The 14,405-nt window shown below is 37.0% G+C and overlaps 1 protein-coding gene across 1 annotated transcript; it reads right to left on the bottom strand.

Annotated features, from left to right (window-relative positions):
• Positions 1-687: 687 nt before the first annotated feature.
• On the bottom strand, positions 688-13,440 carry LOC137272538 (polypeptide N-acetylgalactosaminyltransferase 4-like). Its single transcript, XM_067804926.1, has 3 exons — positions 12,985-13,440; positions 8,937-9,614; positions 688-4,521 (listed from the first exon to the last, which is right to left on the bottom strand). The coding sequence occupies exons 1-3, from the start codon at positions 13,194-13,196 to the stop codon at positions 3,588-3,590; spliced, it is 1,824 nt and encodes a 607-aa protein (XP_067661027.1). The 5' UTR covers positions 13,197-13,440; the 3' UTR covers positions 688-3,587.
• Between the last annotated feature and the right edge of the window lie 965 nt (positions 13,441-14,405).

The raw sequence follows: 14,405 nt of genomic DNA, 5'->3' as shown, positions 1-14,405 counted from the left end.
TGTGGGTGATTGTTTTGTTCTCGTAATAGTGGGACTGAACATTCATAATAACTTTCTAGTAATGAAGAATGTAGTTCCACATTCCATTACAACCGACTAAAGGAATTCGTTTTAATGCTTATTACACGTGTGCAACATATGATTTTTATGTACTCAGTCCTATTTTCGCTTTATGGATAATATACCAATCTTCTGTTGCCAGGCGTCTGAATGTTAGGCTTGGCAAGATATCATAGAACAAATGACCGTCCCCGTACAGGCAGACCTCGAGTTTCAACTACAGCGTTTGAAAATACATTTTCGCCACTGATTTCTCGTGTATGCGTTTCTTTTTTGGATAGTATTGACCTATATCTGTCGTTCTCTGGAATACCTTGACCGCGTTAAACAACAATCAATCATTATACACGACCATATACACAACACGACATACCCAACGTTATATATGATGACACGTTATACATACTACCATGACTTCACTGAATACTGAATTGTGACTAGTTAATAAAAGCCATTCAGAGGTATGTAAACACGTAATACAAATCTCTGATTTTCAGTGCGTAATCATAATGTACTATTTTTGTTTGCCCACCAGCATAGCGAACACCAACCAAACTTCAGATACACAGCTGGATTACAGTGATTTATACATGTCTTTCAAGATGGATTTAGTCATGAACTCGACTGTTTTTTATATTTATAGTTGTTTTTATTGTTCCCATGTATACAAGTAAATGTAGACCTAGCATAGCGAGCATACATTGCTGATACATGAAGTACACGTGTATTTTGCCCATCAAATTAGAACGGTTAACAATGGTCATTCTGGATCAAATAATGGGAGCAGAGGCAGCCATTTTAAAACTAGAATTCATAAAAAGTGTTAAATTCGGGAAATATAATTTTCGACCATAAATATGCCTTCTGAAATTTTCATAGAGATTTCTTATTTCGGAATTGTTTTTCCGGATGCAAATACAGATGTGTCGTTTAGTGGAAAGTATTATATGTTAAAGCGGTGTGTTAGTACTTAGCGCACCAATCCAAAAGTTTAATTTAGTCAATTCAATCCCAGTATAATTTGTTCAGGTTTGTATTGGTTTCCTCACATTCCCAATACATATGATATATGTTTTCATCAGCTTCATTACAGAAAGCGCGTATTGAATTGTCAACCAGTTACATGCAAATGTTTACATTGAAAACATAAAGGTTTAACATACTTTATATTTGTGCTATATAGACTTAAGGGCCATTCAAAATCAATATCGTCGAAAAACGTTCCCCATTTATGGCTGGTATGTGGTATAGCACGATCACATATCAATCTTTCATCGACTTCTCTTCAAAATTTAGCTAAAGTCGTGAAATCTTTTTGTAAAGGGTTTATTCTAAGGCCATTTGTACACATATATCTGTAGCATTTTAAGGTAAATATATACAATATATTCACTATCAAAATAGGTACCACTTAATATCCAGAATGCAGTTTTCAAATCTTCAAGAGACAAAACCTTCTTCATCATACAAGACTTAAATAGTAAAAATTCCTTTGTAAACCAAGTGTCTGATAAAGCGGTTTGGATTTTTGGAGTTATGATTAAGCCATAAGTTGGGATAAGTTTTCATTTATGTTACCATCTTCAACAGTGTTTCCAGTACAATAATATCATGATTTCCATGTCTTAAAGACAACCCCCAAAAGGATATTCTGAAAATCTGTGCCAGTCTTGTGTACACAATGTAAATTTTATCATCCCAAATATATGTAAAAATATATTCTCTCGAGGAAAGAAATAAATTCATCTGCTGGGTGAGGTAAAGTATTCAAGATATGCACCGATTTTTTTGAAAGAGCCAATGTTTTAAAAACAGCAAACAGCTTTAAACCCAGTTATAATAATTAAACCCGGTATATCTCTTTCCTTAGTTTGAAACATAATATCCTTTAGTTATCTTGTGTTTTCGCTTAGTGCTTCTCCCTGGAGTAAATGAAGTATGGTTGTCATGTATTAGAAAAATTAAGGTAATTTTCAGTCGGTTTGAAATACAAAATCTGTTTCTGTTTGTAACACCTTTTGGTATACAAGTGATAACTTCTCTCATCATGATAAGAGACATCATATTTCTTTTGTCTTGAATAAATCTGAAAATCCAAACCTTAAAACCTTCAATACTTACAGGAATCTATTTCGCGTTCATCTGTTCCAGGGTTTTTGTTTTTCGTCATGCTTCTTACTGCCAATAACATTTCATTCATGGCGATGTCTTTTCCAGTTTCTCTCGATTGGTTACTCAAGGTTGGAGCTATCACATTTGCAAAAAAGTTTTCTTACAAAATCCTTACGTTAATTTAAGGTCGAATCACTGTTAGGTATTACTTTACATTTATCCGTAATAATTTGCATACTGATAAAATGATATAATGTATACTTTCAAATTCAGAAAGATGGTATCGCTTTATCGCCTTCTTCATACCATATGATTGTGATTCTTCTCCTTCAATCTGCTGCAATTCCTATTTCAGTTCTGCAAGTTCCGAAAGCAAGTTTCTCTAGAGTTTGAAAATCATTTCTAGTTGTATCTTCGCAGTTTTCAATCATAATTTCTAATTCATTGACCTTATCTCTTGTTTCCGCATTGAGAATAGATGAAAAAGAGATTGACTGAGATTGCTACCAATATCTGAGCATTTTTCTATTGTTTCCTTCAGGACTCCAGGTAATACATCAGAATCAAATATAAGATTAAACTGTGATAGTAAGAAGAAATCCAAATTTGCAAATTTTCTTATTACTTAAGTTTTCCCCAAAAGTTATATATTCTTAAATCCTTGCTAAGCTCCCTTTTCAAAGATCCAGCGTTTCAATCTTTTCTAAAGATTGGATGATTAAACATACATCATTACTTCACAAGAAAAGAAACAAATATTTAGTCGAAATAGACCAAAACATCGTCTTTTTTTGGAAAACATGGCAAGAAAACCTATAAAAAAATTGCAAAGATTCACTGTCAAAAGTGATCAAACAATCGACTTTTACATTATTTCCATATGAAACTAACTATCAGATTTATGGACTGATCCTAAGCCAATAGCGCAGGATGTATCAACATCGGTGAAAGGCCTTCCGTCCACATAACATAGACAGTATAGTTAGTAATCCAAACAAAAGAATATATTTATGAGAAATGTTCACCATTTCAAATGAAGCGGCAGTAGCCCTGTAGCAGTTACACAAGTTATTATAATTTCGTTATGCGGCCACTAATTTCACAAAGGTTTTATCTCCTAACTATACTCGACGCTACACACGACACTACACACTACAATACACCCTACGGTGTACTCGACACAATACACAACACTAAACACCACGATATACACATTATTATGCAAGACACCTTATTCAACATTTTTACATCCATCCATCCATCTACCCATCCATATCCCACGCTAACAGTCAATGAACGAGGACCTCGTCTTTTTCACGAAATTATACATGATCTCATGTTGTACACTACTGTGGTTCAGCACGAGCATGTCCATGCCAGACGACAAATGCCTATACGACAGTTCATGGTCTGTCTCACTTATAAAGCAAATGGAACTGAAACGACCACTTTTGAACTTTGCGGGTTTTATCACACGCCTGCAACTGAACTAGTTCCTTCCCCCGGTGAATACTGAAGCCCGAGTTAGCCTGTGTCGCACACAACGTTTCTGACTTCTCCGTCATCACAAGCTGATCGTTAGTGAAGGACCACGTTATTCCATCTTTTCGTCCTTCTCTACATGGACACTCAGTGATCCAAAGCAAATACGTTCTTCTGTCGTATCCAACACATCTGTCTCCATATTTTAACCTTCCAAAAATATCAAAGGCAAATGTATTTTCTGGAATTATAACAAATGTTTCACATTTTGACGTCATTCCTATGTAATCGTCATCATGAACGAAAAAACAGTGTTTGGTGTCCGCGTTTTGAATTTCTCCGAAAAAGGAATCGTCTTTCGATGGAATCTTATATTCAGGTATGACGTTCTTCAAGTACCAACTGAACGATTCACTTTTACGTCTCAATCTCATTTTCTTCCTTTTTCTTATTGAAATCCAGTCGGCGTCTGTGAAGGTAGGTACCGGGTTCTGCCAGGCTTTCACAGCAGCACGGACAATGGACTTATATTCGTCCATCCAAACTTCAGCCACACGCATATTGTTCTTTGCAACGATATAATTCTTGTCATTTGTTTTACCAAAGCTGTACTTGTTGCTTTTAAAGATGTGCCCCACCTTTGAACAAGGGATAGTTTCGATTCTACCTCCCGTCATCCATACATTGAAAGACAATTCAAAATGTTCCCCTCCCCAGATCTCAAGGCCGTCATCGAAGCGTCCGACAGTATTGAAATACGATTTGCTGACAGCGATGCAGGAACCTTGGAGGACGGGAACAGGAATTGGATCCCATTCACTGTTCCGGAACTGGCTGTGATAGGTCGGCAGCGGTAACCAGCTGTACCTATATCGGAGCAAACACGATGGATATTAATAATTTTCCACGGAATAAATCTTACAACAAAAGTGAAGGTGGGGTCGTATTTGCTTCTAATTAATGAGTTAATGAGGACAAACTTTATACATGCATGATATTACATGTAAACTGGATCTTTGTGTTCTTTGTCTTTTATCAATGGAATCGGTTTCTTTTTAGATTCAAATTGTGTCAACTTGTTGATGTTTTACTGTCCATTGGAAACAGGTATTACTCTCAGTTCAATCAAATGTTTCTCGTCACTATATGTCGATCCGATGTAGAATGTTAACTCACTCACATGCATGATGACCATTTCTTTAACCCATTTATGCATATCGTCCCTTTTCCGGGACAGGTAGCTACTTCAAAAACGTGTTTCTGTCCTATTGTTGAAAATAGCAACTTGTAGTATAGACGTGAATGAAGATGAGTAAATACTTTTAGTGGTTGAACCATACACAGTACTTGTAGAGTTTAAATTTATTAAGCATGGATACGTCCAGTGGCAAGGCAGGTCCCTTGCACGGTCATTTTTTTATTGGTCCCTCTTTTAACTATGTACGTTTATTAGAATGTTTTTGAAATTTTCGTTGTTCAAGTGGAAAAATGCAATGAAAATGGTGTGCATTTTTCCATACTCTATTTTCAAGTAACGTACCGTCCCCAAAATGACACAATAGGCAGATATGTGAACTGAGATCAGGAAATATATTAGACAGAGGTGGTGGCATCTCAACCTCTTAAATCATAAACCAAAATGGTTTTATACTCACCTTTTGTGGCTGTCTTTTTATCCCATTAAATGTTTTGTGATGAACTAAACATCATAGCTGATGAATTCACTTCAAAGATCATTGATGGAAGAAGATTATAATGAAATGTGTTTTATTCATGAACGTTATGAAGCTCTTAGAGAATTTTTATAAAGGTTTTAAACTATGCATTTTAATTACATAATGCCATTCAAACAGGAATATATACCATATCTGCTCAATCTATTTATGAAAATTATAAATATGCACTAAAACGAAAACCACTTTAGCCCCAGACACTCGTATGCATATGTTTATTTTTGTGGGTATGACGTCATACCCGAGACTCCGGTCAGTGTGTTTAGAATTCAGTAGTGTATACATACGCCATCGAGTTGAAAGTGATAAGAAGCGCAATGTTTTGAATAAAGAGTTGTTGTGGTTATGTTTTGGAAACTGACAACTGCACCTCGAGTTTGATGATTATCCAAATGTGTACACAACACGGATGTGCATTTCTGAAATATTCTATTTGACAAGAAGAAGGGCACAGATCGTTTACTATCGTCCTACGGATATTGGGAGCCCCTCCACGCGCGGTCATTTTTCGAAGATGTGCCATCAAAGAGACCTATTCTCTGGCGAGATATGGATACGAAGCGAGGAAAGTACGTTGCCAACCTTTGCTCGCTTCGCTCTGGTAATTTTACATATGCTGTGGTAATTTTACATATGCTGCGTAACCCATTTGCGCTACAGTTTGCCTGTGGTTGGATGCCGATGAGTTTTAGATGTACTTGTCTTGGAGCAACTCTCTAGTAGCCAGCTACATAAAGAAATAGCTGATGTAAAAGTACGTCATAAATAACTTTCATGTCCTATTTTCGATCATAGATATATTTTCACAGACACTGCAAGTGTACAAAATGCTATTTTTATGCCATTTTTATGGTGTACATGGTAGCATTTTACATCAGTGAAATGCCCTAAATCAACAGCTTAAATGCCCAAGCAGTGACGAAGACAGTGGAACCCAAGCGGGCAATCAGCTACCCCTAAACCTAAACCAAGAGGCCAAGCTAGTGAACAAGACACCAACACATAGTAAATATAATTCTGATAATCAATATTCTATTTTTTAAATGCTGTTCCTATTACTGCATGTTTTGTCAACTGCATGTTTTGTTTGCAAAGGCACTTGTTTTTCCTCTCAGCATTTGTTAAGACAGAAGTACTTACTTTATTGATGGTTTTTTTACAAAAAAATTTATTATGGTAGCCAAAACAAAATATACTGAAATCGTGTTACAAAGTGTATCCAAATGAATGTCATTTATAACTGGTACACGAGAACCGGTGAATTCACTGACGTCAGGATATGAAATGAAATCCTGTGTCTAGGGTGTGAACTGAAAGCAACTGTACCTGATGTCTTAAAGTCTATCGTATTCCTCTGTTTGATTCGTGCGACTTGTTCAAATGGTAAATGTTTCCAAATTGCAGTCACCACTATGTCACATGCTACTTGTTTTCTCACGTCTATACAGGTCCATCCAGTTATAATACCCGCAAACCTTAGTTTCATGATGTTGGTGTACCCACTGTTTTCATTATTTTGTCATAAACAGTTTGTATGCTAATAAATTATTTGCTTTAATGTTTGGGAACAGGTTTCTTGATTAGATCGCTGGTCTTTCTTTTGAGACCGACTGCACTTTACACATTAGTATTAGAACACAATGAAGAACTTCTCTTTTTCACTAGCTGACAGTTGAAGGTCCTCTTCAACAGCAAGGGTTTGTCAGTATTTCTTGCATCTGTGTTTCTTCATGACATACATTATCAGATGACAGGGAGGTTACAGGTCTCAATCATTTTACATTTTACTTTGATTTTACAGATTACACGTGCGTGGAAATTGAAAATGTAATAGAACTGATGTTTGGTGCACCGATGTAGAGTCTTTACCAACTTAGTCCGAAAACAAACTAACGAATTTAAGGTACTCCTCTACAGCAAATTACTGGGATCGAACTCATTGACTTCCGCAATGGTACGTATTCCTTGAAACGATTAACAACCTTGTAAAAATCTTTACGGATAACTTTAATCAGAACAAGCATTTTATGAAATAAAGCCGTAAGTTACTTCCCGATGTATACTCTAGTACCGGAAGACAGGCTTAACGCAGTGATCGAACATTGCCGTTATTGACTGCAAATGTAACCGTGACTGCTGCTTTATTCTACTTCATCTGATCGGTTTTCAATGAACACATTATGGGTAGAAGCTGTATAATGAAATATTACTGTTCATAACTGTATTTTGTGTATATTATATTTATATAGATCATTATGATCGAATATAAACAATGTGTAGAAACCTGTTCTAAAATTCCTTTGAACATACTGCAGGTACTGTTGTAGGAACTGATAACATAAAGTATCAACCGCTGCAGCACTTACAGGATCATGATTAGAAACTCTTTTAAATATTTTGATAGTAAACGAATGTCAGAGGAAAGTCCTTCTTCATGGCGTGATGCTAAAATTCTTCCAATTTCTTAACCCGGATGTGATCATACCAATCCTTCAAAGTATCTATAGGTTTCATGAACTACAGTAATAATTAGTTTGACACTTAGAAACCAACAATCTACTTACTGGCATACCCATATAAAATAATCGTTATAACATATCACAAAACTCTAGCGAGTCTAACACTGCATATAACTGTGTTTTTCATCCTCTTTATGAGGATCTTAACATTGTTTTTAAATTGTGATTATCATTTCTTACAATCGCCAGCAGCTGAAATGATGGTGTAAATCCAACTAGGGTCCATGGAGGTAGCAAAGGTACTGTAAGTCCCCATGGTCCCTTGTATGGTGATTTACCATCTGTTGTTTGCGAGCTATCGCCTGTTTATATTGTATTGTCGGTTTTATACTGTGCTGTCCTGAATAGTGCTATTAGTGTTAACTTCCCACGCTAGTTTTAATTCCATTTGTCATGATATAGTTGTTTTACTGTCCTTCGTCGACAGGTTTTAGATATACATATATTCCATTTCAATGCCAAATGTTATCGTCCCGATATTGCTGAAATATTGCCGATGTGACGTTAAATATTAATTCACTCACTCACTCGCCTACTGGCCTCACCACTCACCACCTACAATGTGGTTTATGCAAGGGACAGAAGTAAAGATTCACATGATTTAGTATGTCATACTATGAAATACTTACCCAAGGCCTTTCACTTCCTCTACATGTGTGAATCAATGCACCTACCTAACACTGTAAAATAACTCTGTACCTATGGTTTTCATATGTGAAGAACAACAGACGACTTTGGGATACATTCCTCAACTGTGGTGAGTTCCCCCCGCCCAAATTGCCTAAATCAAGTTATCGCTTCTGCTTATTGACCCAGTTCTGGTACTTGCTTTTACAGTGTAAAATAGTGTGGAAAAATTTGTTTCATGGTGCAGTGATTCCTTTCATTGCTTTCCAAAAGAAAACCAGCTCACAAAATTTGATGAAAGTTTAAGACCCTATGCATAAATGGGTCAACAACCAATTATAATTATGATTTACTATGTGCTATAATGTGAAATTATGTTTCATGTAAAGCACGGAGGTCTTACCTCGTATCCCATCCAAATCCTCCTCTAAATTTGACCTTGAAACCTGTGTACAGTTTGAATGTATCGCCGTCAATTGCAGCAATGTCAGCTTGCACTACAATTGCAGACTGACTCTGAATCCTCTCTAGAAGTGGTTCCGCCCAACCTTCACATACCTCCATGTGAGCGTCCATGAATACAACCACGTCCCCTTGCGCCCTTTCCTCTCCTCTCAATCTCGACAGTATCAACCCTTTACGTTCTGTATTTCGAATTACTCGAATTTTTGAATCTAGAATTCTTAAATATTCCTGAAAGTCAGCTCCAAGATATGACAAGGTGCTACTGTCATCCACTAATATAATGTCTTTGAGAAGTTGAGGAGGTGTCCGATTTAAAATTGCGTGGACGTGACGTAATAGTGTCGTGAGAGCCTCGTTGTAGAGCGGAGTGATTACCGACAGAGTTGGTAGTGCCGAGTAATTGAACATCCTTTTCTTGCACTCATCTGGTCTCTCGTCTATCACATCTCTCGTGACCGAGAGCGCTTCACTTCTTGTGACATTGAAACTATAAAAACTATCTTTTGGTCTCTTGTGTGTTTTCAACATTTTAGTCAAGTGTGCATTAAGCCTACGCGACTTTTGAACATCAAGTGAATATCTAGTGAACGAATAATCATTCGCCGTGTCGATCATCCTGAAATGATAAAAAGGTCATGGTGAGCTGTACAATGGTAGACTCGTGTTGAACAATAACTGAATTCAGTGTATATATAATCTTGAATAACAATGTTTTGATATGAAGTAGTACATGGCACATGGTAAGCAGGTTACTATATACACTGAAGAAACGTACTTAGAATATATACAACATTCTAGAAGATAGAAACACATGCCTGTATCACCTTACGGGTTTTTAAGGACATCATTTTCAACATGGTTATCTGACCTTTGGCCTTGTTCGCTGGCTGGTCCTTTGTTGTTAGCTGAGTGTTATTTGTACTGACGTTAATGCAGACTACTGCTGCAATTATATTTTATACTGCAACTGTTATTTGTACTGTCATTGAATTTGCACTGACACTTTATGTTGTACTGCGGTTGTACCTCATATGATGTATTTTCTATTGATTCGTACACCTGTTTGTGTAATACAGTACATTGTACATGAGGTCCTTTTGTCTGTATTCTTCACACTTTAAACCTGAACGAGTAATACGGTTGTACAGTATACATAACGTCTTTGTTGTTTGAATGCTTCACACTGTAGACATATCTGTATAATACAGTTGTTCATTGCTTATCACGTCCTTGTTGTTTGAATGCATCACACTGTAGACATATCTATATAATGCAGTTGTCCATTGCTTATCACGTCCTTGTTGTTTGAATGCTTCACACTGTGGACATATCTGTATAATACATTTGAACATTGTATACCACGTCCATGTTGTTTGAATGTTTCACACTGTAGACATATCTGTATAATACATTTGTATATCAAGTCCTTTTTTGAATGCTTCACTCTGTAAACATATTTGTATAATAAAGTTGTACATTGTATATCACGTCTTTGATGCATGCTTCACACTGAACTGTGCGCACAAATTTCTATTTTAATGTATCTGAATTTCAAGGTGACGTGAACAATTCTCTGTTGACGGTACAAAGTGAACACTGCGGCATGTGCTGTATATTATTCAGGAAAACATACCAGACCGTGCTCGTGTCGATTGCTGCAGTCGATTTATGTTTAAGTGCTCGTACACAAGGACAATTATTTCTATTACATGATCCGTACTTTTACCACCACATCGTCAACCGAGACAGGGACAAGCTGTTTCACGGGTCGATGACAGTATTTTATACTGTCGACTTGCTTTCATGAATATGCCATGGTGTGTAATTTTCTAATAATACAGGGATGTGATGCATTTATATATTCTTGAAAATCTATAATTAATCCTATACAAGAAGCATATTGTTGTACGGCGCAGCCCGCGTGGTAGACCTGTTCTTACATGTGTGGCATCGAACTGTTATATCCTGTCGCTTGTGTCATACCTAAGTGTTATTTCATGTAATTTGTGTCACACCTAAGTCTTACATCACGTTCCTTGTCATACCCGATATATGATGTTATTTATGTCACAGCCTACTTATATTCAGCGTCGGCTTTTTTCCAGTTCAGTTGATAATTACTGTAATAACATTCATATGTCATTTATGAATAAATGTTTGTACCTGGCACTATTCACTTGATGGAACAGGGCCTATTTGTTTGTAACAAAGCTTTATCACCTTACGTTTATATTCAGTGAAAGTGCATTCTGGTGAGATCACAAATGTTCCACTTTGGAAATTTATCTGATAGTATCCAAACTCGGAAGTGCTTGACGCTCTAATAAGTAATAAGCGGCAAAAGTGAAGAGGGAGTTCCGCAGTTTGATTACTTTCTCTTGGTTCACCGTCTGGTGAAACATCCGGGTGACACGTGTAGGAAGCAGAAATGTATTCATATCCGGATAACTGTACATAGTGAGCTGGCTTTGTTTTGGTCCGGTAATATAATTCTTGTTATCAAGGAATATTGATACATATTTTGGATGCAAATAAATATGTGAACAGAACAAAAGATACAAATATATTTTTGTCCGGTTGGAAGTATATCAATGTCTCCATTTCATATCAAAGTTGGGGATATTAATAGTGGTGACAAATGTAATTGCAAAACAATAATCTTAGATTATCATGTAAGGTATCGTTATTAAAAGATAGTGTGATGACATTTTCGAATACATGGAGTATTCCAACATGTTACCGATGCCATGTAAGGTGTTTACGAATGTCCAACATTGTAGTGCTAAATGTCGTTACACATTCACATTAAAATACGTATATTTATAAAACTAAGTGGTACACGTAATCAAAGATACAAGGATCACACAAATTTTCAAAATATTATTATGTTCTTGTATTCAATTGATTATGCATCGCCTTTCACAGCACAAGTACCATGCGTGTGCATAGTTCGGCTCATGTATTAACCTTTTTCACGCAAATAAAAGGTCATTACAGAAATCTCTGAAATCTGAGTCACTGCATGTAATCAAATGTAATTAACCCATGCTCGCATTATTCTGACCTACAAGCAATCTGGGCTCTGCGGCCAACCAGCCTACATGTCAATTAGTACACACTGTAAGAACGTTTACATACATCGCAGTCACTTGAGAAAGAGAGGCTAATATACCTTGTCTCGATAATCCCTTTTTGTTGTCAAATAATAGTAATCGCAACATTATTGTCCAGATGTAAACGTTACCACTGAGTGTTGGATGAGTGAATTTAGCTTTACGTCGCGCTCAACAATATTCCAACCATATGGCGGCGGTCTGTAGATAATAGAGTCTGGACCTTACAATTCACGGATCAACGCCTTCACGGGTCAAATGTTTACAAATATGACCTTGCAGATGAATAAAACCTGGTATCATTATGCGTGTACATTCACAGAGTGAACCTAGAGACCTCAGTGACGATCGCCAGTTGTCCCCCGAAACACTTCCGAATACGAGTATATATTAATTTGAATAACTATAATTGAGGGGGTCAATGTAATATTGAAAAAGACATTCTCATAGATAGTGTTATTCTACCATTTCTTGTTGAGAGATGCAGTTGTCCACTGGACATTTGATACTTGAAGAAAGTTATACTGTATTACCTAATGTTAGACATTTGGGTGAAATGAAGAAAATAGACAAGTTTCAGAAGGGTTTCAGGAAATGTGCTCACAAGTTTTTTGTGGAAGTATTTTATTTGTAGCGATGCTTGTCTGTGGGTCGTAAGTTTCCATGGTAGTTCTTGATATTCTCATGCGAACCCGAAAGAGACCGTATGCCGGTGCTCCTGTGCTAAGGTCTCATCTGTCCGTTTATAAATGTTATTATGTTATAAATGTTATGTTGCCCACAATGATACATGTGTTATTACAAAACGTTCACTACTTTCAAGTTTAAGATAATCGGATGCACCAAGCTTCATGTTCCGTGTCTGTAACATACCTTTTAGTGGTGCAATTCCTCGTCTGAGAAGAATCAAGGTTTTTCTTGAGGCGTGTCTCTTCTTTCCTCTCTTCCTGAGTGTCACGGTTGGCCATGTTAGCAAGTATTCCAAAGAGTAAGACTGTAGTGAAGAGAAACCAAAGAACTGCAAGGACTGTCCACAGTAAGATGGATACACGTTTCCTCATAATGTGCGTTTGCAGATTGTACATAGGTGTTCGTACTGTATTGTTGGCCCGTTGATGTGTATCTGTTGGATCATAACTCTACACGCAGTGGACCAGCTTTCAATCGAACCTGGAGTGTGCAACATGTGTTGTAGCAGGATGTGGATTGCATGCTTTCGTCAATATCGACTCTTGGACACACATGCAAATGTCACACATCTCTAATCGGGGAGAAAATAACGAGACTGGTGTTAGATTTCTTCATCAAGACATCATGCGTCAATATACTGGATTGAGCTGGACTGATTTATGTCACCTGAACAATGTGTCAAGTGAAAAGGGGATTGTTTGTGTGGTCCATTCCCATTTAAAAGAACTCTGTTTTCAAGTGATGCACATTGTTTTGATTCATAGAGCTCCGTTTTAATTGTTGTACGCTGTGTGATTCATACAGTTCCATTTTCAAGTGTTGTGGGTTGTGTGATTTATAGAGTTCCGTTTTCAAGTCTTATACGTGAGTTTCACACAGTTCCGTTTCCAAGCGTTGTAGCTTTGCCGAGTTGAGTAGTACACTTGTGTTTCATTTTGCTTTGCCGATGTGAGTGAGACACTTGTGTTTCATTTTGCTTTGTCGAGTTGAATAGTACACGTGTGTTTCAATTTGCTTTGCCGAGTTGAGTAGTACTCTTGTGTTTCATGTAGCTTTGAAGAGTTGAGTAGTACACACGTAGTTCATTAGACCCCGTTTGGGCTGTGTGGAAGATGTGTTTTAGATGCTCAGAAAGTAGCATATATAAACATGCATGTCACAGTAAAACGCTCACTGAAAATTTCCTGAGCATGGTAAGCTGATTTCTCACCAGGATATTATTCACCGATAAACGATGGTTGAACAACTAACTTGTGTATCTGCTGTGGTGTTATGTATTCATTTCTCTGCGTCGTCTGTCTCAAGCTGAACTCAGTCAGCGATCGCCCTAATGATAACATTGTTACGACACGGTCATCACAAACAGGCCCTGCTTCTGTCTAGAAACCCTTAACTAACGCTCTCTACGTATTCCCTGCATGGACATGTATGACACCTAACATGTGGTCGCACGAAGATGAGTGTTGAATTGAAACAATAAAAAGTTGAAGTCTATCAAAACGAATGAAAGCTGCAATCGTCTTTCCAACCGAAAAACGTGTGTCAAAATCGCCCGATTGTTTAACGCACTGACGTCATGGCAAATGGTACATTGTCACCCCAAG

The sequence above is a fragment of the Haliotis asinina genome, chromosome 2 (assembly GCF_037392515.1).
Source record: "Haliotis asinina isolate JCU_RB_2024 chromosome 2, JCU_Hal_asi_v2, whole genome shotgun sequence".
NCBI lineage: Eukaryota > Metazoa > Mollusca > Gastropoda > Lepetellida > Haliotidae > Haliotis > Haliotis asinina.
This window is presented reverse-complemented; position numbering and strand designations above follow the sequence as displayed.

Bases quoted from the DNA above. Each gene is read 5' to 3' on its own strand.
- LOC137272538 (XM_067804926.1), bottom strand. From the start codon at position 13,196: ATGTACAATCTGCAAACGCACATTATGAGGAAACGTGTATCCATCTTA. The intron at 9,615-12,984 runs GTATGTTACAGA...TTATCATTTCAG, and splicing joins AGGAATTGCACCACTAAAAG to GATGATCGACACGGCGAATG. The intron at 4,522-8,936 runs GTAAGACCTCCG...GCTCCGATATAG, and splicing joins GGATTTGGATGGGATACGAG to GTACAGCTGGTTACCGCTGC.